The 26,183-nt window shown below is 38.3% G+C and overlaps 1 protein-coding gene across 1 annotated transcript in view; it reads left to right on the forward strand.

Annotated features, from left to right (window-relative positions):
- ARHGEF10 (Rho guanine nucleotide exchange factor 10) overlaps positions 1-26,183 on the forward strand; it is a 107,060-nt gene that overhangs the window by 52,757 nt on the left and 28,120 nt on the right. Inside the window, 7 exon segments of the mRNA XM_066314903.1 lie at positions 1,336-1,481; positions 3,736-3,911; positions 19,153-19,268; positions 20,912-21,039; positions 21,530-21,630; positions 22,534-22,655; positions 26,078-26,164. Of these exon segments, the coding sequence (XP_066171000.1) occupies positions 1,336-1,481; positions 3,736-3,911; positions 19,153-19,268; positions 20,912-21,039; positions 21,530-21,630; positions 22,534-22,655; positions 26,078-26,164 (876 nt within the window).

The raw sequence follows: 26,183 nt of genomic DNA on the forward strand, positions 1-26,183 counted from the left end.
GGTGGCCCACGTTACCTTTTGTCAGCTGACCGTAAGATTCTGTGTTATCTTACACAGATAGAGGTGAGGGATTCATTGATATATACGTGGGTAGCCACTCCAAGTCTCACAGGGTCTCACAGGCCTTGTGTGTTAATAACACAGAATCAGCTGAGTTGGAAGGGACCCACATGGATCATAGAGTCCAAATCCTGTCTCCACCCCCAAGAGTCACACCAAGTGCCTGACAATAATGTCTAAATGCATTTTGAGCTCCGTCAGGCTTGGAGCTCAAGCTTTGACCACCACCCCGGGAAGCCTGTTGCAGTGCCCAGCCACCCTCTGGGTGAAGAACCCTCCCCTCACAAGAAGCTGTAACTGCAGTGAGGTCTCTCCTCAGTCTCCTCTTCAGACTGAACAGACCAAGTCACCTCAGTCACTCCCCTCAAGGACCTTCCCCTCAAGGCCCTTCACCGTCCTTGAGGCCCTCCTTTGGACACTCTCTAATAGTTTAATACTTTTCTTACATTGTGGCACCCAAAACTGCACACAATATTCAGGTGAGGCCAGTGCAGAGCAGAGTAGGACAATCTCCTCCCTTGCCTGTGTGGCAATGCTGGGCGTGACGCACCCCAGGACATGGTTGGCCCTCCTGGGCCTATATATTTGCGTATACAGTTTTAGAGCAATGCCAGCCAAGGTGGAATAGATGGTGTGAAGGAGGTGGTTGATTAGAAAATCAGTGAGTTATGGACCATTTTGTTCTGTTGGACACTGTGGAATTGTGTTTGGTATGTAAGGGATTAGTTCATGCTTGCACACAGTGGCTGATCCTCAGCCCTTGAAGGCAAATGTCAGGAGCAATTCACATGCCAAGAATCTCTTGGACACGTCATCCTCTCCAGAGCCTATGACACCCTGCCAGCTGTGCTCCTCAGCTGTGTCAGCCCAGGGGGACAGAGTAGGCTGAGCACACTTTCTCATCCCACTCTGGGCGGCTGGAATTGTGTGTAGGTCTTCAGTGGGTTATAAAAGATGGGACTAAGGAAGGAAATCACAAAATATGTGGAAGGAATAATTTTTTTTCGCCAAGAAACCCTTATCAGCGTGGAAGATTCCCAGACCAACCATGCTCTACATGAAGTTAAAGTCTGCATTGCTTTATGGATGACAGCAGAAGTTACTGTTTCTCTAAATCAAAAGCAGATTTGATTTAGAATAGACCTAATTCCCTTGGCAAATCCACCTCCACTTGTGCTAGGATGGCAAGTGATATTCCATTGTTTTTGATTGTTATGTGCTGGATGTTGGTTTTACGGTGTATAATATTTAATGCTGATTGTTTTCAAAATCCAGCTACTCAGCAGTGGAAACAGATACCTCATACGGACTGATGATATGGTTGAGACAGTTTATAATGACAAAGGAGAAATTATCAAAACCAAAGAACGGCGACTTTTCATGTTAAATGATGTGCTGATGTGTGCAACGGTAAACATTCGGTAAGATTTAATTTATATTTTTTAGATGATCATTTGAACTTCAGGTGGAAAAAAATGACACTTATAGAATTGCTTTTGCTGTATTTACTGTGGCTAATGGTTTCTAGGAGTAGTCATAATGAATGGCTAATTAGCTTTGTTATAGTCCTCCAAGTTGCTGGCTGATATTTGGAAGTTCTAGAGTAAATCTGTAAGAAAATTATATCAGTTGGAGATTGCAGATAGAAATGCTCTGTAGTGTCTAGTTACTGCTGTATATTAGTGCTTAGTGGAATATAGGCATGCTAGGATTTTTCTCTTCTTTGTTAAATTCAGACTGTAACTTGACACAATTTGTAAATTAAATACCACCCGCTGCAAAACATACAACCAACAACAAACAAACAGAACAAAACAAAACCCATAAAGTTAATGCATGTTGCCAGAACAAACCTGGAACTGGCTAACGGAGTTCCAGATGGGGAAACCAAACATTTAAGGAATGAAGGTGAAATGCTTTGAAAAAAAGCATTTTTTCATAGTTCTTTCTGTGCTTTTGTTGGCTGTAATTATTACTGTTACTAAGTGTCTGTGTATGTGAAGGTTGTGTTCACATTCATATGTTGCTTGTATCATAAATTGTTTTATGTGATTGTACATTATGACAAAGAAAATGTGGATTGTTAAAATCTTTCAAGAACAGGATTTTTAAGCATATGAGTTGATATCTTAATTCATTACTAAAGTATGAATTATGTACATATATTTCTAAGTATATGATTGCTTGGTCTCATGTTAGTGAGAAGGGCCATCTAGTAACTATGCTTCAGAAAATGAACAAGTTCCTGTCAATTATCCTATGATCCTTGCCTTTATAAATTCTTTATTTTCTTAGTAACACTTGGGATATTGTTTTTAAGTATTCATATTTTTTCTTCTTTCATACCAGTAAAGTCTTGGATTTTCTCTATTTGTAATTGAAGCAGCAAAGTGCAGTCTGTTTTTATTTTTCGTGTTAAAAGTTCATGATCATGGCAAGTCTCCGACCCTCTGAGGGTTATATCCTCTGTAAAGGTATGTATCTTTTGCAAGCCATAGAAAATTTCTCTGTAACGAGTGGACCCTAGGCACCTGGGATTTGAGGTGCCTAGGTTTGCAAAAGGTAGATATTTTTACAGATGACATAACCCTCGGGTCTTTCTTTGCACACAGTCTGGAAGACCAGCAGAAGCTGGTGGCCTGACTCTGAAGTAACAGCAATTGGATGAGGTGGATGCTATCTCTAGTGACTGAACAACTGTGTCCTGCCTGGGCTTTTTTTTTTTTGTTGTTTCTTTTGAGATAGGCCAACAATTTATAAGTATTTACTTAAGTTGTGGCAGTTGTATTCTTTGTTCATACTTGCTTCCTCATTAAAACAAGTCCGTGTTGCAAATAGGTAGCTGACTAGCTGAACTTCAGCATTTAGTTGCTGTTCTCAATAAATGCATTTTGCTGATTTCTCTCAAGCATTTGACTTATGGCTTTCAGTCATGCTTTTTGTGAAATAAACCTTTTTTGTTCACTTTAACATCTTCTTTGTCCTTTATAATAAATATTTGTTACATGTTCTTGAATAGGAATAAGGGAATGAAGGAAACAAAGTAAAATTAGTATTAATGTAATTTCTATTCATAATGAGCTTCCTCAGTGTGCTCTTTGAAGTGCCTTTTGTGATACACACTCTTAAGCAGCAGCTCAGGCAAGATTACTGTTGGAAGCCTCAGCAGTTGCAGAGATTTGCTGTACAAAACAATCTAGGCTGTGGGGCTTGGCAGAAGTGTTGGCTTCTCAGCCCTTCTGAGGTTATGTTGTTCTTCCCGTTACCAGCAGTCATCAGAGGTCCCATCAGCTGTACTTCTCTGAACATAGCAGTTAGTGCCCAAACAGAAGTGTTTCCAAAAAATAAGGAAAAGGTGGAGCCAAAGTGGAATCCCAAGGACTTGTATTAGGATTTCAGAATGCACATTGATCTTAAAATATGGTCATTTATGTTTTGCTATAGTAATGTAAGGACTGTTGTTGGCAGTGCTGTGGTTGAAGACAAGATTATTTGCACCTGCATGGCTGCTCTTTGCATGCCAGGAAAGGTCAGTCACAAAAGTCAGCCTGATGTATGTACAAGTTATGCACTGTACTCAAGCTGATAAACAGCAGATTTTAGAAGCTAAAATAATAAATTAGTATGCCATAAAACGCAGTTGCTTGCCACAACAATAATTTGTACATCTTCCAGCTCTTCCTATGAAAGCAGTGGCACCATGACAGCTGGCCAGAGGTATTTATTGAAGTGGAGCGTACCGCTGGGACAAGTGGACGTCATAGAGTATGGCAGCAGTGAGGGCCAAGGAGAAAACTGCAGGTTTCCACCCCAGCTCTCTGCTGAAAATGTCATCATTAACTCTAAGCCAAGTAAGTGACAGGAGTTACTGACTTTTGCAGACTGCTTTGTTAAAATCCATATCTGAAATTCAATGGGCTACTGAACACAATGGAAAGCATTTTGTCCATGAAGATTTCTGTAACTTGAAGAGTAGTAGAGACTCTTTGGAAACTGAGAATAAAGTGGCAGCCAGGCTCCTGCCTTGCAACATGAATCACTTGTATTTGTTGTAGTTTAGAATTTTATGCATGAATGAGTAAAGAGTTCTAAAGCATGAGAGCATGCAGACGCGCAAAAATGTGGGTTTGGTGTGGTGCACCAGTAAAATTTACTCACTGCTCTCAAGCCTGTGGTATCTTGCCCTTCGAACTAGTGCTAGAAAAAAACCTTAATGAATGTTTTTGAAGTGAAATGTTAATAGGTAATTTCCTTGTAGCCTCTCTCCAAAAATTACTTCCAGCTCTGAAGTTTACGAATTCTTCTCTGCTAGTTAACCCCCACTACAAATCTGCCAACAGCCTTCAAGAGAAATACGAATTTTAAGACTTTATTTGTTAGCTAGACTTTCGTACATAATGAGTTATTTTTATATCCTGGTGGTTTTTTTGCCTAAATATTGTAATATTAAATGCATTTAATATCTCTACATTGTAATTTGATTCCTATTTATGGATTATAATTCACATGGATTTCAGTGCTAGCTTTAGGCATTGTTTCACACTACATTTATTTGATATTGCACCCTTGGCTTCATGAATTTTCCCACAGTTGTGCTATAAGGAGGCATAAATACTACAGCATCAGAGTGTAGCATTTACTACCCCCTATATTCTCCAGGATGATTCTTGTCAGGTTTTCTTGCTCCTCCCTTTGTAAATAGCTACAGAAAAATTTATGGGCACTTATGTCTTTATTTCAAGGATGGCTTAATTCTTGTAATTCCTTTTAAGCCACAATGGACTACTTGGAGAATGATTAAAGTCTTTATCTTATAATTTACCCGCTGCTGTATGCATAACCCTGAGAAGACTATATAAAGAAGTGTATTTCCTAGAATTGGGGGTCCCTTTTGTAGGTGAGTATGGGAGGAACAGATTGTTGATTTTGTGCAGCATTTTAACAGCTGATAAAACCAAATCCTTGCATGTCAGCGTGGTTGTATGGGGAAGAAAAGCATGAAAGGGAGAAGCAAAAACTCCTGACCAAACAGTCACGTAGAACTTCCTTGAATCTCTTGGCTTCTGAGGTTTTTCAGCTTCATCATGTTTGGTGACAGTATCACATAAAAAAAGAGATCAGTCTGTATATCATTTGTAAATCAACCTTCAGGTTAAATGGTACTCAGTAGGTAAAATGTGAGCTGAACTAATTTTTCTTTTGGTAAGCTCTGTTATATTAATTCAGTTTTCTAATAAAAAGGATCAAAAGATAAGAAATAAAAAAAATTTGAAAGATACTGGGTATGTTGAAAAAGTCCTTTTCTGGTTTAATCAAACTTTTCTGCCAAATGACCGAACTAAATTGAATATAAAACAATCATGAAAGAGGAACATCATAGCCTTGTATTTGCACATACTGCTGTGTTTGCACTAGCTGTTACTCTGAATGCAGAATTGTTTGAACTGTTCTTTATAGACAAGTTTGAATACACACCTAATTGTGTTAGTTATTCTGTAGAGTTATCTCCTTAGTTCCAGTTTAAGTTGGCTGCTAAAGCTCAGAAAGTACAGCCTTCCTGCAGAGGGACAGACTGGTAAGACTGTGTACTGGTTCAGTGTTGCTTCTTATTTGCACCCACCAAGTTGCTCCATTTTATAGTTGATGATGACATTATCTTTAATATGATCATATCACATAGTTGGTGAGACTACTGGGTGTTTACTACTAGTTGCAAAGTGCTAAAAGAGAAATGCTATCTAATCTGCTTAAAACTTCGTATTTTACAGTCATCATTAAAGTATATCTCACTCTGCTTTCAAAGTATACAATGAAATCCCAGTGGCCCCATAGTATGTGGTTTTAATAAAATCTAGTGATCAAGAGTAGTTTGGGATTCTGGGGGAAAAACCCTGAGACATAAAAACATTTCTCCGACCCGATTTTGAGCTTACATATCCAGTTTGTGGGTACTGAAAAGATACAGAAAAAATGGTGATTCTGTGTAAAATCATTAAGTAGTAGAGTGATTACTTCTTGCATTTCTGAATGACTTAGAAAAGTAGGTTTGTATCTGCCACATGCCAGGTTGAGTACTTGACTTCTGTAAGCTTGGTATTCTGACACTGCTGCTGTGATTAACAAGGATTCTTTAGGGATTCAGGTTGTGTTCTTGCCAGGATTACTGGTTATTAGTTATACTGCCCTTATCATGGCACTTTTTTCTCCACCAAAATCTGTTCTGTGAGGAAGGAGCTGTCACAATTGTGGTCTTGCTGTTTATTATTGACTAAATGCAGTTAGTGCTTCTAGTTTTCTATGATGTTGCAAGAAAAAGCGGTATAGTTTAAAGATGAAAACTTTACTTTGGGTCCTAAATTAATAGCTGAATTTGAATTAATCTTGTAATATGTACAATTTGAATTAATCTTGTAATATGAAACTGAAAGGTTGAAAGGTTTTATGAGTATGTATAAATCAAAGGCATGCTTTGGTACTGTTCTAAGATGAAAAGCACGGGCTGTGTGAACTTGGTTTTCACTTGGCAAAATCATCAATGGGCAGTTTTCTACCCCACTGAACTTTGTACACCAGTCTTTTGTTTCTGAATTCTACAGAAGAACACAGGGGCTGGGGTGGGTGTTTTTTTTGTTGTTGTTGGTTTGGTTTGTTTGTTTGTTTTTGTTTTTGTTTTGTTTTGTTATAAGCCATTTGTATTTTGGTAGGAAAAGTTGTGTGTCCTGAGAGTGTGTGGGGTGGGAAAACAAGAAAATTTTACTCGAGTGTGTTCTGCCTAACTGCCCCGTCCTTGATGTGCTCTTGCCTCGTTCCTGATTTTCTCCCCTAGCACCAATAGACTAAATTCTCTTAGTTATGAACATGAAAAAGGATTGAAGTTTCAGCTGTTTGGCAGGGTCCTTTATTTGTACGATTCTAATATATTTTTCTTAGTGGAGTGCAATTACAAATTGTGTTTGCTTCCTGCAGTAATAATCAGTAAACATTTCACAATCTCAGTCTTGAGGAAAAAAATGCATTTCTCTCAACAAATTAGTGAAAGTCTTGTTTCATATATTAGAGTAGTCTTACTTGAAAATCTGTATAGCTCTCTGGCATCCCAGACAGAGAGTTTCTGTGAAAGCAATTATTTAATATATGTGCCAAAAGTGTGATGTGTTAATTTTCTCCATAGAACCATTGGTAGAAAGATGTGAGATAGAGTTTTCCCCTGGTAAATCCATGTGTTGTTTCTGGCAGGCTGTTGCTGTTCTCTTCACTCCAGTTAGTCCATGTGCAGAAGCACACAGTTATAGTACGGAAAAGTTGAATTAATATAGGAACAGGGGAATATTTTCAGTGTGAACAGAAATTTGTATATTCTTGGTTTTCATTTACTTGTGCTGGTGAGAAATTCACCTCTCTCACCTGGCTGGTGCTGCTGTATATGATGCCCCCCAGGACAGGGTTGCCTCTCCTGGCTGCAAGGGTACTGCTGACCCATATTCAACTTGCCATTGACAAGGGTGCCCAGATTTCTTTCTGTGTGGCTGCTCTCCAGTGTCTGTGCTCAGTCTGTTTGTACATCCAGGGATGCCCTGTCTCCTGCAGAATCCAGCACTTGCCCTTGTTAAACTTCCTGTGGTTGGTGATTGCCCAGTCCTGTAATTTGTCAAAGTTTCTCTGCAGGGTGTCTCTTCCTTCAAGGGATTTGACAGCTCCTCCCAATTTAGTGTCATTGGTAAAATTACTTATTATTCCTTGGAATCCTTTATGAAGACATTGAAGAAAACCGAGCCTAAAATGTGCCCCTGGGAAAACCCACTGGTGACAGGTCACCAGTCTGATGTTACCACCCCATTCACTATAAATAACCCTTTTGCCTGACCTGTGAGCCAGTTTCTCATCCATCACATGATGTGTTTATCCAGCTGTGTGCTGGACTTTTTGTCCAGAAGAAACCTGTGAGAGGCTTCAGATCCATAGCTTACTGAAATCCCCAGTTCACATCAACTGACTTCCCCTTATCAACTACCTAAGTTTGTAGTTTATGACAACTTACTTTGTCATAAAAGGAAATTAGGTTTCTTAAACAGGACTTAATGTGCTTGTTCTTCCTGGGACCAATGACTCTGTTGTCTTTCAGGTGTTTTTCACTAGCCCCAGAATAGCCTTTGTGACTTTACCAGACACTGAAGTGAGACTGACAGGCATGTAGTTACCAACTCATCCTTCTTGCCTTGGGACAGTGTTTGCCAGTTTCCAGTTAACTGGGGCCTCTTCAGAGTCCCAGTTGTATTGAATATGTGGAAAGAGGGCATCAAGGGAATTCAATGCTACCTGTACTTCTAGGATCAAAAAAAGGATGGGTGAAAGCACAGTAAATACAACTTGTTTTTAATATGTCATATTGATATGAAATAGTATAAATACGCTTTCCAAAAATATAAATAGTATAGTCAAAGGGCAAATTTGTAACTTCTTAACAAAATATTGTGTTACCCCTCTAGAAGAATCAGAAGACAAGCTTCCCTTGTAATTCTTCCATGTGTACATAAAATCACTGAATATGTGTATTTCACTGCCTTTTAAATAGGAATATAGGAACAAAAGTCAAATATACTGGCCAGAGTTTCAGTTTCTCAGACTTCTGGCACATATTATGAGCTTGCAGCACTTCATGCAAACTGTTGGTGGGATGGGAATTGTTGTTGTGCTGAGGCAAATCCCGGTTTGGTGCCGCAGCACCAGCAACCAATCCCAGGTAACTGTTCTTGAGTCCCCAAGAATGAAAAGGGAGAGTGAGAAGTTTCTCACAGCACTTTTATTTAAGACCAGACTAGAAAAACTTTAGAACCAAAGGGAGAGGTCTAAGCATTCTGACCATGGTGGGAAAGCAGTGCCTTGTCAGCAGTGTTCTGCTCTGATCAGGTTGATTACAAGACATAGACAGCATAGACAGCTACTTATGCAGTGAAACACAAATTTGAGCCATATGTCTAAAGCCTGAAAGGGGAGATGAGCCAGACCCATCTGTACTATATATCCATGCAGTGATGAGCTTCGAAGAAAACAGTGATGTCAGAAATCAGGTTAGTATGCTAATGGCTGCATTTTAGTGTCATTTTTTCTTTTACAGGTTTACAGTTTGTAACTGAGAGCAAAGCTCAGCACTGCTAAACCATGGCTGTTCCTCTTTTTCATTCAGACTTCCAGGGATACATTTGTACTTTGTTTCCACTTGATTGTGTTCTTGATCTCTGTGGGGTTTGTTTACTGTCAGATGTAGTAGTGACATGATGCTGAAGTGCAGAAATGATTTCTCTCTTCCAGGTTTCCTTCTGCTTGATGCAGTCACTTTGTGTAGGCCTCCGAGTGTTGCCAAGGAAACAGGGAGGCATGTTTGATGGGCTACAGTGTGTACTTCTTTCTGTCAACATCTTGCTCAGTGGAATGGCAGCTCTTTTCAAAATTGGAGATAGTGCTGCTGTGATAGCCATTGCCATTAAAGCTAGTTTTTTTTTTTTTTTTTTTTGTAGGTTTTTCTAACGAGGGATGCAGAATTGGGGAAGGAAAAAAAAAGTAAACTTTATGATCCCCCTAAGGCACAGCAATAATAATACAATATCCAGAGTAAGCAAAACTAATATTAAGTGACATATCAACTCCAGCATTGGTGATGAGATTTTAGAAAGAATGATGTGGCATGATGTGCTAATTTAACTAGCTTTCATTGCAATGAAATGAATAAAGATTAATAATGTAGATATTTTAAAGTTAATGTTATTGAAGACAATACTGTGCACTAAAGGAGATATAATATATTTGTAAATGTAAACTGTCACTGATACATGCAAACAGAAGACCAAAGATTTTAAGTAAATCTACTGCCAAAAATCCTGTTCATCTGAGCAAATGAAGTGACATTAAATTGTTCATTTTGTTAAGCAGACATAAGTTTCTATCTAGTGGATTAGGCAAGGATGAGTTTAGGTGTTACATGCTTGTCTCACCCATACAGGATGAGATTCTTCTCTTTGCCTTTTGTATTTTTCATAGTAGTTATCAGATTTGTCATCCACTTCCTATAAACTTTCTTCTGTGTTGCCAGGGATCTCATCCACATCATGGCACAGAGTAGTAAAATGAATAGAAACCCAGCTGGTGTGTATGAAAGGGAGAGGTGAGCTTCTCTCAGTGCCATTTCCACGAGTTGTTATAGTCTGATGGGAGCTGCAGTGTAAATCTCTGGCAGCTTGGGCAGTTTATAGTTGCCTGCAGACCTGTCTTGGGATCCCTGCATTACATGTGTTGTTTAAATGCCTTCACACATGTACTTTCATTGCCTGTTTATATCAGTATTTGTCTTTTTGCACCCATTTTCTCCCTCACCCTTTGTGCCCATGCAGGTGCATCCCAGAGGTCCTGTGTGACCCCTCTCCCTCCTTAGGAGGGAGACCTCCTAAGAAGGAGACCTCAATGACCGCCCTTCCAGGTCCATGCTGTCCTCAGACTTCCTCTTTGGGCCTTGTGAGAGACAGGGCCATGGCACTTTTCTTTCACTCTCAAGTCTTTGTTCATAGGATTTTTCTTCCTCATGGGGACAGAGCCAGGAACTGCAGTTTAGTACACAGTGCAGGAAGACCTCTGACCATTGTCCCAGCTAGTGTGACACTGGGGAGCTGAGCTGTGGGGTCCACTCTAATGAGCCTATCAGGACTCCAGTGTTTCTCCCTCATGTTCCCTGTTTCTTTAATCTCTGACACAGTACAGCTGCTTCTGTCAGAAGAAAAAATATTTATGGCTTTTTATATCTGAAATTCCCTGTGCAGTCAGGATTAGCTGGAGCTTCATATAATCTTGAAGTCATGCTGTCAATGTATGAACTATGTCTCTCTATCTCAGAGGCTTTACATTTCCTTGGGGTTTTGCATTATTTTGCATAATTTTATTCACAAATGGTATAGCACTATGAATTCAATCCCTTACTCACTGCTTGCAGTTGCAAGCTGTTGATTTTATCTTGCTATTCCTCAAGACATGTGAATAAGCAGTTTTGTGGTTAGAGAGTAGTTTTTATGCAACTTATTTCTTCAGTGTTCAGATCTGATACAGTGAGAAAGATAGGTCTCAGCATTTATGTAATTACCAATTGAGAGAAAGGTATTAGCAACTGACAGTGAGGTAAAGCATGTTAAAAATACTTTTTCAGAGTTGAGACTTGTGAGGTTTGATTCCCAGCTCTACTCTGTGTACTGGGTGTCATGTGGTACTTGGTTCTGTGGTTAGGACCTGAAGAACTCCCCTGTCTTGCATGGCTGTGGAAATAGTTAATTTAATACATTAGCTTTCAGAGACTCTGATTATTAATACATTAGTTTCAGAGACTCAGTTTCAATAATTAGGAACATAAATTATGTTTAGATGCTTACATGATTAAAGTACTAGTCTGAACAGTGTCAGATCGTGTTTTTGATAAAGTTCTTCATGGTGATTGATGATGGAGAGTCCTGACTGTATCCTGACTGCTTGCTTACATCATGTCTGAACTGAATAGTTTGCTTTCTAGTAAACTCAAGGGGTTTATTTCTTATCACCTAATACTATGTGTGTGCTTGTTCTGCTTCTTTCCATGCTAGGTTACTATACCTAAGTTGGGGTTGCACTGCAGAGATATGTGCGAGTAGCTGCATGTATCAGCTTTTCATTAATGACTGCCAACTGAACTCTTGTTCTCTGACATCATTCCTGTTTTCCCATTTGCTTAAATTTCCAAACCTGGAGACTGGTGCCACTCGAAAACTTGTGTAGTTTGGAGCTGAGAGTGTGGTATAATCTCAGGAGGCTACAGTTGACTTATGGTGGCTCGGATTTTTTGGGTGCATGCAACTGTGGAGATCATGAGTTGGATTTACTGTGAAAAAGCAAACCAGGGCAGGGCAGAAAGTCTGCTTTTCTGTGATGAACTTTAAATTGACCCATGGACTTCTTCAAGTCATAAGCCAGTATGTTGGACAACTTTTTCTTAGTACTATTTTAGTCAAATTCCAATTGGCTGTTCAAAAACTCTCATAAAAGAGAAACAAGAAAACTGAACCTGCCCATGTGCTTCTCTGATGCATCTGTGGAAACAGGAACAACATGAGTGAGTAAGTGAAAACACAAATATGATGAGAGTAGTGATGTGGGGGGCTGTCAGGGACTTGCTTGCATAATACAGCATGCAGGAAGTTGGTAGTTCATAATCTGAAAACCTCATCTGCTTTGTTACTGGCTTTAACACTCACAGAATTTCTGGGGAGGATGTATATCAGAGGTATGGAGGTGCCTCTGGTGTATAACAGGTGCTTGGATGTGTCAAGTTCTGTGCAAGACAAAGTTTCAGTACAGAAGGGGATCCTCATCACCAGCCCTCTAGCAAAATCTAAGTGTTCTGGGACAAGGGAGTTTGCAAAGGGAAAGGAAATAATGCTTTACATAACATCGGTGTCAACTGCTAAATGAATTACAGTGCTTCTGGTATTCCCAGTATTCATAATCTTTTTGCCAACTCTGTTTGTTAGTTGCTGAAGTAGATAGCTTGCATATAATAATGGCACAAAGATTTCCTTTTCTGTTTGTACTGAGAAAAGTAGTTCCACTAGACCAGTGAAAGGACAATGTTGTTTCTCACTTTGATAAGTTGTCTTCCACTGAGCAGCTGTGAAGCATTGGTGTGTTTTGTGTACCAGTGTATCTGTAGGAGCAGGATTCAGGACCAAGTATAGGAGAAGAATTCCTCAACTGAAGCTTGGGCCTTAATTAATAGTTTCTGATTTTTCCTTCTTTATATTAACTACCAAGGTCTTCAGTGTACAGGAAACTATTTGACTTCAGATATGACATCGTGTTTCACGGTCTCCGTTCTTGTCCTTTCTAAAGGTGGGCATTATAGATTAAGCAGCGAGATGCTGTCTGCCTATCATTACTTCAGGGGAAAAAAAAATCAACAAAACTCTTCTACGGCAATCAAAGCCAAAATTTAAAGAATTGAACAGTTCTGTCTACACTTAAATACTTTTAAATGTATTACTGCTGCCTTATCATAGTGTAACATAAATATGTTAACAATCGCCTGATATGTCTGGTTTATTATGAACCTATCGAGAATTAATCTATTATCATGATACTTTACTTTCCAGAATACTGTGCATGCTTCTCAGGTTTAAGTGTAGCTGAAATGTTGTGTAAGGGCCTAGTTTTTTTATTATTTGTTCCAAGTATGTAATCTTATACAAGTACCAGTTTGTTATGCCTTCCTCAGACACAGCAGCTTTTGAAGATACCTCCCACGTATGTAACTTCTTCCCCCATCCCAGGTGATTTTTATGCTCAATATGAGGATTGAAACTTTCCCAAATCTCTTCCTTTCATAACACTTGAGGTTTCAGTGTGCAGCCTGGATGCACACAGATGGCTCAGTGGGAGGACGCAATACAAATGTACTCAGCCTCGGAGGCCAGATTGCAAATGGCAAGTCAAATTTGGGATAACCAGCCTTTCAGTGGTCTTCAAATCTGGCGTGTTCTTCATGCGTATCATTAATTTTGTGTTACCCCTCAGTAACACTGGAGCTGTGGTCAGGAAAAGAGCCTTTCTCAGATTCATTTGTGGGTTTTGCATTTCAGCATTCATGATCTTCCATTTTGTGCAACACTTGACTGACTTCAGGGCTCTGTGTCTCTCAGAAGCAAAGCAATCTTTATAAGGACCTTGAGTTTTCGTGATGGATTGGTTTTCACTTCATTTCAATATAGCTTTTCCAAAAGTGATTTATATTGATGGTGTTTTGAGCTATGTGGAGAAAAGTTCATTACTATGATTATATTCAAGGCAGATGTTGTCTATACTAGTTACTTTGCAGTAAAAGAGACCCCCAACAGTCTGTCTATTAACAGTATTTCGTTTCATCATGATGGACAGTACAGAAATGTTGGCAAAAATAGTTGCGATATTGAGAGTATATTGGCTGAGGCTTTTATTTTATTTGTGTGACATTTGGATTTATATAATAGTATAACTTGAAGAAAATCGTTCTAATTGGGAGTAAACAGTTTAGTATGGGATGGGACCAGCTGAGCTACTATGTTTGCTTGCTCAGCAGTAGATGTTCAAATTATGGGTGATTACATCTACTCTGTCTTAGTAGCATGAATCTGTGATAAAATAGTAATTCACTAATGGAGAATTGGAACACCCATCAGGGACTAGTAGAAAATATTTACAGGTAGCGAATCACCATAGAAAATAAGTGTGTCCCTTTGTAATTCCTAGAAAGGAAGAATAGGGTGTGATCAGTTCAGGATTATGATAACCAGTGTGCTTGAAGTGGCCAAAGAAATTGAAAATTTAGGGAACTGGATGGATGACAATCCCAAGGGAGCAGCTGCTGTGCAGGGAGAGAGCTGTGGCTGCTCAGTACTCCTCAGTGATGCAGCCTTCTCCCCCTCTGCCCAGGCACTAGCACACAGACACTTCTTTAGCATGTGTATATTTATTCACAACCTTCCACATTCTGCTTTTGCTTGAACCAAGTTAAACTGACTTTAACCACCCCCAGGGAGTTTCCTGCAGGCTTTGAAAATGCCTGGGCATAAATAATCTAGAATTGCTTCTGTTCAGTTATAAAAATTGCTTCATACCAGGCAAAATTGATGAATTGGAAGCTGTGGTGCTGAGAGCAACACTGGGAAACAAGCAGGTAAAATAAATGTTTGGTATTATACTCAAATGTATCTTGGCCTAAGAAGAAGTTGTTATAAAAAGCAGAATATTCTCCCCAGTTTTACATAGCAGCAAAGTAAATTTAAACTTTAACCTCCTTTCTTCCCCCTAAACCAAGTTGTGGATTTTTTTTTTCTTTTTTAACCTTGAGTCTATTTCATTTAAATGCTGAGCAAGGAATTTGGTATTTTGGAAGAATTACTTGTTGGCAGTAAACTTGCCTGTTGCATGGAGGCACAAATTCCTCTGCTAAAATCTTAGCAACAAAGGAGTTGGTGAAAAAAAATTCTTGCTAGATTACACGTGGCCAAGATTTCACCCTTGATCTGTAGGTGGAATGCAAAAAGTTGCCTTTGAAGCTACATATGTAGTTACTGGTTAAAGCGTGCTGCCTTCTCTCCTGCCCAGGCACACTGTAGCACGTAGGATGTGTCGGGCTGGGGAGAGCCTTCCTTAAAACCATGAAATGCTTTTTTTTCCACAGGAAAAATAAGTTGGTTTAGAGCTTAATACTTAACAAGAGTGGCTTAGAAATGAGAAGGAAACGTCTTTAGCATTTGTGAAACATTTCACAGTACAAAAGAAACTGACCGTGTATCTTTGGAGTGAAGCCAGGAGTTTTTCTCAGTGCACTGTCTATGGATGAAAGGAGTGAACACCCACCCCAAAATAGCCAGCAATTGAATGGTCAGGGAACATGTGTGGGCTGAAGCAGCCAGTCTGTGGCTGTGAACTGAGAAACATCTGATGAACAGAGTAGTGTTCTCCCCCACCTCCTCCACTCAAGAAAAATCCCCTCCATCAGGCAATTCTCAGGATCAACTGGTAGTCAGTGTTCGGTTAACCACTGAGAAGCCAGTTCTATTTTAAAAGACATTGTGAGTAACGGTTATGGGATATAGTTCAAAGATTAAGTTGCTATAACTTGCAACACAATCCAAGTGATCACTTTTTGGAGAACTTGCTTCTGATGAATCCACATCATTGTTGATTTCTGAAGCCTTATTTTTCTGCATCAGTTTGTGCCCACTAAGGACCTTGGTGAAAGGCTGGTATTAGTCATGCCTATTGATCTAATCCTTGACTAGTAAAATTTCTTCTTAACTTGGCTGTTTCTCTTTTCTATAACATCAGAGGATGGAAGCAGGCTCTCATGAATTACTTACTGTTTTGATCCTGTGCTTCCTTTCCTGTACTAAGAAATATGATCCTTTAATGAATGAGCCTAAGATTACTTTTGTTTGGTTTTTCTGTGTGACAGCCTTTCAAATGCCAGGTTAGTTTATTTGCTTTGACATTCATATTGCATCCTTTTTATCTTGACTTATTAAGAGCTGATAAAATATGCACGATGCAGACAAAAGAGACTCAGGTGACAATTACTGAATGAAATTCAAGATTTATGCCTTCTTTCCAAGGCTGGAACAAAGATATTTCTAAGATTATTTGACGCTTCCAGAAGGGGATTATCAGACATGGTGGATATATATGTACTGCCCAGGGCAAGCCCATCTGTGTAAGCAGTCCAAGCTTTCTTTATGCCCTCATTTGAAGACTATGGCATAAAGTCCTGCAGCATCTAGGACTTGCCTGGATGCTGCTTGTTATATGTTACATTAATGTCTCTTCTTCAAACAATAATAAACAAAATGTCTGCTAACTGTCTTTATCAAGCTACAAAGAGTACCCTGGCTTTTATAATTAAGAATAATGTAGTTCACTTGGATGAAAGTGCCTGTCATGTACAAGTGAAGCCTCACAGACAGTTTTTCACAGCCTGATTGTTGTAAATTTTCTCTTGGTTTAAACCGACAAAACTAAATTTCAAAAATACTTGTAGTAATCTTTTCACAGCACCTGTTTGGTTTGTTTAGTAGTGGAGTTTATAAATGGCAGGTGACTGGGCTTCTGCCAAAAACTCAACTAATCAAACAATTATTTCTGTTCAATGTGAATTTCTTTTTGCAGAAGTTATAATTTTGTTAGAGAAATTTGGAGCAATAATTATATCACTTGTATTGTTTACAGTGCCAGACACATGATCATGGCTTTTAGTTCGATTCCACCAGATTTCCTGTTAACACTGATCTGCACCTTTCTTTGCAGGTAGCCCCATTTGATACGTGTAGGAACTAGTGATTCTGGTACTTAAGAAAAATCACAATTATTGTGCATGTTAGCAAGAAAAAAGGTGTTTCCTATCAGGAGATAGATACAAGGAAAGAACTGTTTACGTATTTTCAGATGTAGATTTTTCAAGTATTTGGGTTGAAGAAAGTGAAAATGCAGCTTAATGAAAGTATGGAGTCTGCAGTTCAAGAGAAGTGGTGTGTGTTTTTGTTTGGTTGGATTTTTTTGAAAGAAAACTGCAAGCATACTCAACTGACCATAATTTCAAAATTATTTTTCTTAGACCTACTTTGCCGTTGTTTTGTTTCATGGTGTACAATAAATGTAATTATCTTGTCTTACGGACTAATTTGGTTTTAAGGGTAAGAAAGTCTAGATTGTTCTTCTAATTAACATTCAGAGCAGGCAAATAAGAGGATGATAGTTGCAGCTATTATCTGAATGGGTAAACATAGTAAAGTAGAGTAATTTCTGTTTGGTGCTCAAGTGCAATGCACAGAAATAATTTCATTGATCCAATTTAACAGAAGAGTTAAAGGCCAGATAATAATTTGGAATTTTATGGGAATATGTAATATTTCAGGTTTATGTTGCATTTTCCCGCAGTGGAGAACTTGGAAATAAAGTAGGCATTTTCTTTCAGCCTTGAAATTTTATGCTTTTGAGGGTTTAAGGCAGACTTCCAGCTTAATATAATGAAATGCTTTTGAGGGTTTAAGGCAGACTTCCAGCTTAATATAATGAAATGCATTAAAGAAAAACATTGTGATGGCCTTTATCTGTATGATGCCTCCAAACAGGAAAATGTCTTTAGAAAACAGTTATTTTGATACCTAATTGAATTATACTAATGATTTGAGTTGCATTTTTTTCAGACATGTTTATTTTTCATGTTTATTCTGATGTAGGCTGTTTGGACAGCTTTGTGTCTGGTTGGATGTGTTGTGTTTTGCACCCTGGCCCTGCAGCGGGCTGGGGGCAGCAGAGGCGCCGGCGGCGTGCATGTGGCAGCTGAGCCAGCACCCTCTGCCCTGCAGCCACAGCAGGTGCCACAGCTTGTGCCCTGCTCCTCTGCAGAGCCTGGAGCCAGCTCTGTCTTTAGATCCTGTTCTTGCCAACACACCGCTGAAATCCTTCTGATCTGGGGGCGTTTGCTGCCCACAGACTGGCTTCCAAAGCTGTGCTGGGGATGAAGGATCCATGGTTTCGATACTACACTGCGTGAGCTAAAGAATCTGCAGGAGTTTCCTGGCAAGATAATCCAGTCCTGTTCCTGTCATTCAGCCAAATGGAAACATGCTGACTCTGTATGAGTCAGGGTGGGGATTTTTATGGGAGAGTGAGTGTTGTTTCCAAAGGAATTACATAGCCATTCCACTCCCAGCATCATGGTAGTCAGAGTATATTAGCAGGGGTTTGCAAGCTTTGTGCATTTAAATGGACACCTTACCCTACTAATCAGTGTGTTTTTTCTGAGTTATACTCTTCCCTTATAAGCATTGTACTTACTGATTATTAGCATAAAATATTTCTGCTGCTGATTTTAGAACAGGTTGCTTTTTTATTTAAGCATGATTGCAGTAAAATTTCAAGTGGTTCAGTGAAATTGCAGGCTTGTGTTAGAGTTAGGATATGGATATATCACCCAGAACTTTCTCATGATCAATAAAGCAAATACTGAATTTTTAACCATCATATCAAAAACTACAGATAATTTTTTTTGCTGGTCAAGTAACCAAAAATATCCTCCAGAAAAGATGTTTGCATTAATGTGTTCAGCAAGTCTGTTGTTTGTTGCTAAACAAAACTTCCATGGCAGCAAGAGATTTTGGGACCAGTGAAGCTTTGATGTCTGTTACAATTCTAGTTTGGGATGTCAGAACTGCAGATAGTGCTCTCCATCATACTAGGTGAACAGCTTGAATCTTGTAATGAAGACGATCTAAAAAGAAATGCCAATGGTAATGCCTGTAATGTGCAAAGGTTGTATGTGATATGTGCTACTGCCCATTATTTCCTGGGATACGTTTCACAATTTTCTGTCTGCAGGGACATTACAAGCAGCTAGAGCAACAAAGAGAAATTCTGAGGATATATAGAGGAGTAGAAATAATCCACTCTGATTTTAAGATGTAATTTGTATTGGCTTTGTGATACTTTCCTCGTTCAACTAAGAATTGCATCTTTACATTATGTATAATCTTATGGTTTTATTAATTTCAGACAAGCTCTATATGGGACCAGGGCAACTGTACCATGATCTGCAGAACCTTTTACATGATTTGAATGTACTTGGTCAAATTAGTCAATTAATAAGCAGCCTTAAAGGAAACTATCAGGTAATACACAAAGCTGGATTTATTTTTCAAGTCTGTTCTTGTAAAGTAGTATAGTTGCCTCTCCCTAGGGTCTGTGCAAGACATTCCTTAGTTCTCACTACAAAAAGTGGAATAAATTTTACCTCTAGTAATGCATTTCCTGTTAAGTGTTATAAATAGATTACAGCTGTCCTTCTAATCTTGTTTTTCTTTACTGTTTTTAAGTGTGGGTGGATGCTACAAGTGTCTCCATTTGTTCAGTAGCTGATAAGCTGATATAGAAACAGAATTACATTTTGATCTTAAGAAATTGGATTCTTGCAGTGAGGCATGGTAGTAGGAGGATGGATGGTTGTTTGTAGGAAGTTCTTGATCCTCATCCAAGCTCATAATCCTGGCTTTTGGGGGAAAACTACTTAAAACTGAGTATAAATCACAAAAATACAAAAGGATTTTCATAAGAATTTTAGAAGTATCTTGCTTTAGCTTTGTTCACATCCCTTTGATTTAGTTTATATTCTGGCGAACAAATATAGTGCTTAACACCAAATGAAGCCTTGAGACTTCAAACAATTAATTTTTTCCTTGTTTTTTTAATATGTTTTATTTGTGGTTACAATTGCACGTAATTTTTAACTCCTACCTGCCACCACAGGTTGCAAATGTGTGTATATGTACGAATATATGAAAGCTGAGTTTCTCTTGACCTATCTTGGCATCAGAGTCAAGGCATTAAATAAAGCATAGCATTTTGTGAAAATGCGTACTCTGAATGAAGTTTATGGAAACAGTGCTTTTGGACAAAGCTTCATAAGTATTAGAAGGTGAATTTCATCTGCATAATTGGGAATATGTATAGCGCAGATACAAGACATTAACCCATCACCATATATAAAAAACCTTTCTGCCTGCACTGACAGTCAGAGCCAACTACACTTTGAAAACCTAAATCCAGTCATTGTTTCCAGGTAGATGTGTGTAAGATCATAACAAGAATTTAGTTGAGGAATGAGGTCTGCTTCTTTACATTTGAGAAACACTTAAGTTGTCATAGAATTCTGATGGTGAAAAGTATCTGTACTTCTACGTACTTGTTAGTCTTGATACTTCGTAGCATTCAGGTGAGCTTTTACTCTCTGCAGCAGAACACTCACCTTGCAGTGAGCTATTGTATCAGCGTCTTAAACTGATTTAGACCACACATCTTTTGTGATGGCTCTGCAAACTCAAAGATTTTAACTCGAAGATTTTGATTCAAAGATTTTAACAAAAGCATATTTTCAGTATGAATTGTAGATGTTTTCTCAAGAAAATTACAAGATTTTCTTTAGTAGCAGAATTCATAATGCTGGAAGAAAGTAAAAGGCTTGTGCATACACCTGATACAAATTTACATTTTTTAATTTGACAGATGCTTGGGAATGTCATTTATGCATCACCAAACTGAGCAATGTGAGATTAAATGTTCAGATGAAATACATTGGAAAATATTGAACAAATATTTCTGAACTGTGTTTACAAGTATGGCTAAATTATCCATGATGGAAATGTGGCCTAATTTGAAGCCCATGTGTCATTGTTTCCTATATGCAGGAATCACCTTATTATCCTGTTTGCAGTAGGCTGGTAGACTGGTGTTGAATCTTATTTTTTTAATTTTTCAGAACTTAAACCAATCTGTAGCCCATGACTGGACTTCAGGTTTACAAAAACTGATTTTGAAAAAAGAAGATGAAATCAGAGCGGCAGATCGCTGCAGAATTCAGCTGCAACTCCCAGGAAAACAGGACAAGTCAGTAGGAATCTTAATTTACAAAACTTTCTAAATTGGTTTATGTAGTAAGTATAGATGTACAAGTGAAGATTTGGGAGTCTGTAGCTCTTCCCTCCTTTCTGTCTCTGTGGTAAGCCCCTGGCTTTTGCTCTTACACCCTGATGCTGGGAGCTTTAATGCTCCAGAGCAGCACTGTAGCTTTTCTTCTATTCCTCAGCGCAGAGTTCTGGATGCAAGAAGCAAGAGAAGAGCTGTGGCAGTGACAGCAAATAGGGAACAGTCACTGTTGTCTTCATCAGTTCTTCTCACAGCATTTCATGTAAAGTATAGGAAGGTGGACACATGGCATATCACAGCCTGCACACTTAAATCAGAGCTGAGTATTTGTCTAAGTATTAGAAAATAATGGAATTTCATCTTGCTCAACATTTTTAGCCATGGCTGTATTCATATACCCAGCACATTTATAGTGGCTTGTTTTTTTTTTTTTTTTTTCCCTATGTTGCAGGTCTGGGCGGCCAACTTTCTTTACAGCTGTGTTCAATACATTTACTCCTGCCATCAAACAGTCTTGGATCAACAATTTACAAATGGCTAAACTGGCCCTTGGTAATTCTTAGTTACTCAGATTTCCTAACCAGTTAAAATACCTCTCAATCTATAGTGTAATTTATTTATTTTTTATTTTTGGAGAACGGTTTTCCTTTTTTGGTGAAAATTTGTCTGTGGGTGTTTAAAATTGCAATACAGTAAGTAGTAGTGATTGTGCATCACTACAAAGTAATAACATTATAGATAAAGCACTCATGAAGAAATATATTTTCAACAGTATTTTAATGAAGTCTAGTCTTCATTACTAATTGTATTTAAATCAACAGAATCTCTAAGTTAGAGCAATAAAAATATGCTGTCATGTGATGTTGTTAATATCCTGTGTTTGCACAGGGGGATAGGTTTCCAAAGATACTTGGACTTTTCAAAGCCTAGTTGAGAAACATCACTTACTTGAAAACAAGTTTCACCAGCACATGGTAAAAAGGAGCGCTTTTATGCTGTTTCACAGAAGACAAGCATAGTAGCAAAAAAGAAGAAAGAATGGATGTTTCCATGATTCCAGGAGGAGGATCCTTATAATTGTGATAACTGGCAGTTGGTAGTGATGTTACTTAAATGGGCAGAGAAATGCTGTTCTACAAACAGATTTCCTAGAATCTGACAAGAGGTTTAATGTGTCTTTTCCTCTTTCAATATTCAATTTACAAGATCATTAAGAGACTGCCCTTAACATTCTGCTAATGTGTTATTTTTTTGCATTATCAGTATGTATGGAACCTACTCAATTGAATTTTTGCTCACAGTTTTATGTTGTCATTTATACATCTATGGCATAAGAACAGCTTGATCTGTAAACACTAGTCCTGACAGAATTCTTTTCTGTTCTTGTGGAAAGGTGGAAGTGATTATTCAGTGAGAAGATTGTGGAGTGTTTATTGTTTGTTCTTTCCATTACAGCGGAGGACAACCTGTTAGGTTGGTTCTGCATAGAAGATGATGGGAATCAAATTAAAAAGGAAAAACATCCTCTGCTTGTTAGACACATGCCAGTGATGATGGCCAAGCAACAGGAGTTTAAGGTGAATGAAACTTTGATATGAGATTACTATGAGGTTTTTTTATGTGATATAATTTCTAAAGATATTGTAAATACATATTATAAATACATCTATTAGTTCACATCTGATAGTTCTCTTGAGTGGCTACCTTGGTATAAGACCATTAGCAATTAAAGGTCCAGAAGAGTCAAAGCAAAATGCTGCAATCTTTGGGGCACTAAGGAGCATAATGTTTATTTTTACATGGTATGACATTCACTTTCATATGTAAGTGAATCACTCAGTGTAAACAGAACTGATGGGAATTTTCAGTTCATCTTGAGATTTCCAAGTGTGTGTTTGGGGCTTAGAAGTAACCTAAAGCTTTCAAAGAGCAGGAATCTGATCTCCCTGAAAGCTGTCCTTTCCTGGTGGAACTGTGCTAAGTGCTCCTCAAATTTCTGCTTTTTATTAGTGCACAGAGTACAATATTTTTCAAATTTTTTTAAAAAAAATTATATTTAATGGAATCTTATGTAAAATGTCATATTCTGAACAATGATATAGAAGTTGTCTTAATCATTCATTTTCTAAAGCAATGTGTCAGTTCAAAGCCTTATTGACCACTGATTTAAATGATGGAAATAAATACAATACCAAACCAATATATGGAAGGGAAGAGTGCTGGATGCTATTCTTCCTGTGTATCCAGAGGATTTCTTATTGACCACCAGTCAGTACGTCTTGTGCAAAAAGAGTAATGGAAATAAAATTCTGTATGTGTGGATAGAATCCCAGAGTTAAGTAAATGTCATTGAATGGGTGCTGCTTTAAGAGGTGAGTCTGCAGGCCCTCACTGCTAGAACAGCCTACACAGGAGGGAAGCTCTGCTGACAGCTTCACTTCAAATATGAGTATACAAGCCTGGATGTTGGGGGAAAATAACTGGTGGTTCAAAATGCAGTAGAAATATGTAATGGTGCTAAGACAATCTATTCCTATGTCACTGGTTTTCAGAGCAGTGAAAGTTTACTGAAACTCTGATTTCCCATACAACCACTCATGCTTGTCTTACTAAACAGCTTTTTCTTTCTAAAGTCACCACTGGTGAAATAACCAACTAATTAGTTTTCTTTCCAGAAATTTAAATTACATATTTATTTCCTTAGAGCCTAGGCATTTGTAAGTCCCAAAAATGTGTTCCAGGATCTGTGAAGGCCCAGTTCCAACTCTTGTAATCAAGTTAGAACAGAGTCTTATTTTGAAAGGAGAGGGAAGTTTGCAACCTTTACAGTTGGCTGATGATCTTTGCCTTGGTCACCTCAGGAGAGCAGAGTGTGTGACAATATTGGCCTCAGCTCTGGGCTAACTTTGGCGGTTTTGCAGCTCCTAAGGTAAAATGTGGGTGTGAGTCCAGGTGTCATTCCTGGTTCTCCCAAGTCCTTGATATTACTAGAAAATATGACTTAAGTATTAGTGCAGCCTCAGCTGCATCTGGCTCTCAGGCCCCAGCTCAGGGTGGGAAGTTACCTGGCTAATCCTGTTTGTTGGCTCTCTGTGTGCTGCTCAGTGCTGTAGGGAGCCATCAGAGCACGTTAACATCCCAGGATTCTGTCAAGACTGAGAGCTGAACTACCAGGGTTTAACTATGGAAAAAACCATCCCTTTTGACCAAGATGCCAAGTGACACAGAGGTGTAACTAGGAGCCTGGGAAATATCCAACATGCAGACTGTCTTATTTTTCACTAGTGATATATTTTGTTGTCACAGCTACTGTAAATCACCACAAGTAGATAGCTCCAGCATGTGTTAAATGACACCTGCTAAGACAGGTGTGGATAGCTCTTTTTCTTTTTTTTTTTTTCTCTTTCTCTTTTTCTCATATATTGATTTCAGTTTTCTATCTCTATGTAGTGAATTGCTTTGCTGAATAAATAATATTTTTTGTACTAAGGCAAATAACTTTGCAATGCCTGCTGACTTCAAGGAGATTTGGAAAATTCTTTGCACTTTGGAAAATTAAGTAAACTTGAAATTCATAATTCTTAACTTTTTCTGACTTGTTTTTGTTTTGGATTTTTTTTAATTGTTCACTCTTGGGAGGTGATGTTGCCAGGCTATGGGGAGTTAATACTAAATGAGTAGCCTATGTTAATACTAACTGATTTGTGTCTAGTACTGCAATATAAGCACAAGGACACTGATGTCCAAGATAAGGACATTATTTGAATTATAAAAACTCCTGTGTAAAAATATTGTATCACACCTCATTAGAAACCCTTTTATTCTCTACACAGTTACGAATTGTTTTTATATATTTTGAAGTGTTTACATAAGCTTTAGGAAACTGCTGTGGATATAAGGGAAATTAGAAATCCATGAATGGTCATAAAAATGGTTTTAATCAAATCCTTGATGCTTGAATGATCTTTGGAGTTGGGATGGACTTGAGTCTGGTGTTGCTTTCATTTTTTTTTTTTAATGGCCTGCATGATAAAATAATGAGTATTGCTAATAATTTACTGAAAGTAACATGATGACATGAGATTGGAAGGGAGTTGAAATCTGAATAATAATAGTATTAGCATTCAAAATTACTAAGGCACCTGGAGAAATAATTTGAGGCGGGGGAAAGGAAAATAAAAAGGATGACAGTCAGCAGGACAGACACATGGTATGCTCAGGGAGAAATTAGGAATTTCATAAATCCAGATTGAAAAGGTGGTTTAGTTGGTCTGTTAAAGTAATTTTTAACAGACCAGGAAGGTAGGGATTGGTTAGGAATGTAACATTGTTACAAAGCGCAGTAATGAAAGAGATGTGTAGAAACAGGCTTCTGAAGAGGTAACCACGGTGTAGTGCTGCCACCAGCTCTGCTAGAATAGTGTGTTCAGGTGACAAAGCTGTGCTCTGAAATACACACATGAGGCTGATACATCTGCTGGAGAGATGTCAGCTGAAAAGGTGACAATAATAAGTTTAAAACAAAAAAAATTTAAAAGCAGTTGTTTTAAAAAATGATATGTAATTAATTGGTAATGTTAATTTAGCCTAATGAAGAGGTGTCTCAGGCAGGGTCATGGCATATATCAGCCTTACATGTAAAAGGACATTGCAGAGAAAAGGAAGTACCTGGTGTCAGAGATGAGAGGTAACAGGCTAATGATTACATCAGGGATGGTGTCAGGTTGTGATTTTATTAATTTTTCATGTCCCCAAAGCATTTGAGCAGATCAGCAAAAAAGAATTTGTAGTCTTTGGCCTTGAAAGTCTGTAGGGGTAGATAAGGAATGTGTCAGGAACAACAGCTGACCCTGCCCATGGGAAGCTGGGTGAACTAAACTGACTCCTTGCCTTACGAGATTCTTTGATATCCTTAAATATTTTAGTTAATTGAAAACTAAAATAGACAGAAACAGGCATTTTTTTAATGTGCTAACAGCTCTCTTTTCCTCTTATGAAGATTGAATGTGCTGCTTATAATCCTGAGCCATACCTTGCTGGGGAAACAGAGTCAGATTCCTGTGCTGTGGAACATGGTTTTCTTTGGGTAAGTGTAATATTTAAAA

The sequence above is a fragment of the Sylvia atricapilla genome, chromosome 3 (assembly GCF_009819655.1).
Source record: "Sylvia atricapilla isolate bSylAtr1 chromosome 3, bSylAtr1.pri, whole genome shotgun sequence".
Taxonomy (NCBI): Eukaryota; Metazoa; Chordata; class Aves; order Passeriformes; family Sylviidae; genus Sylvia; species Sylvia atricapilla.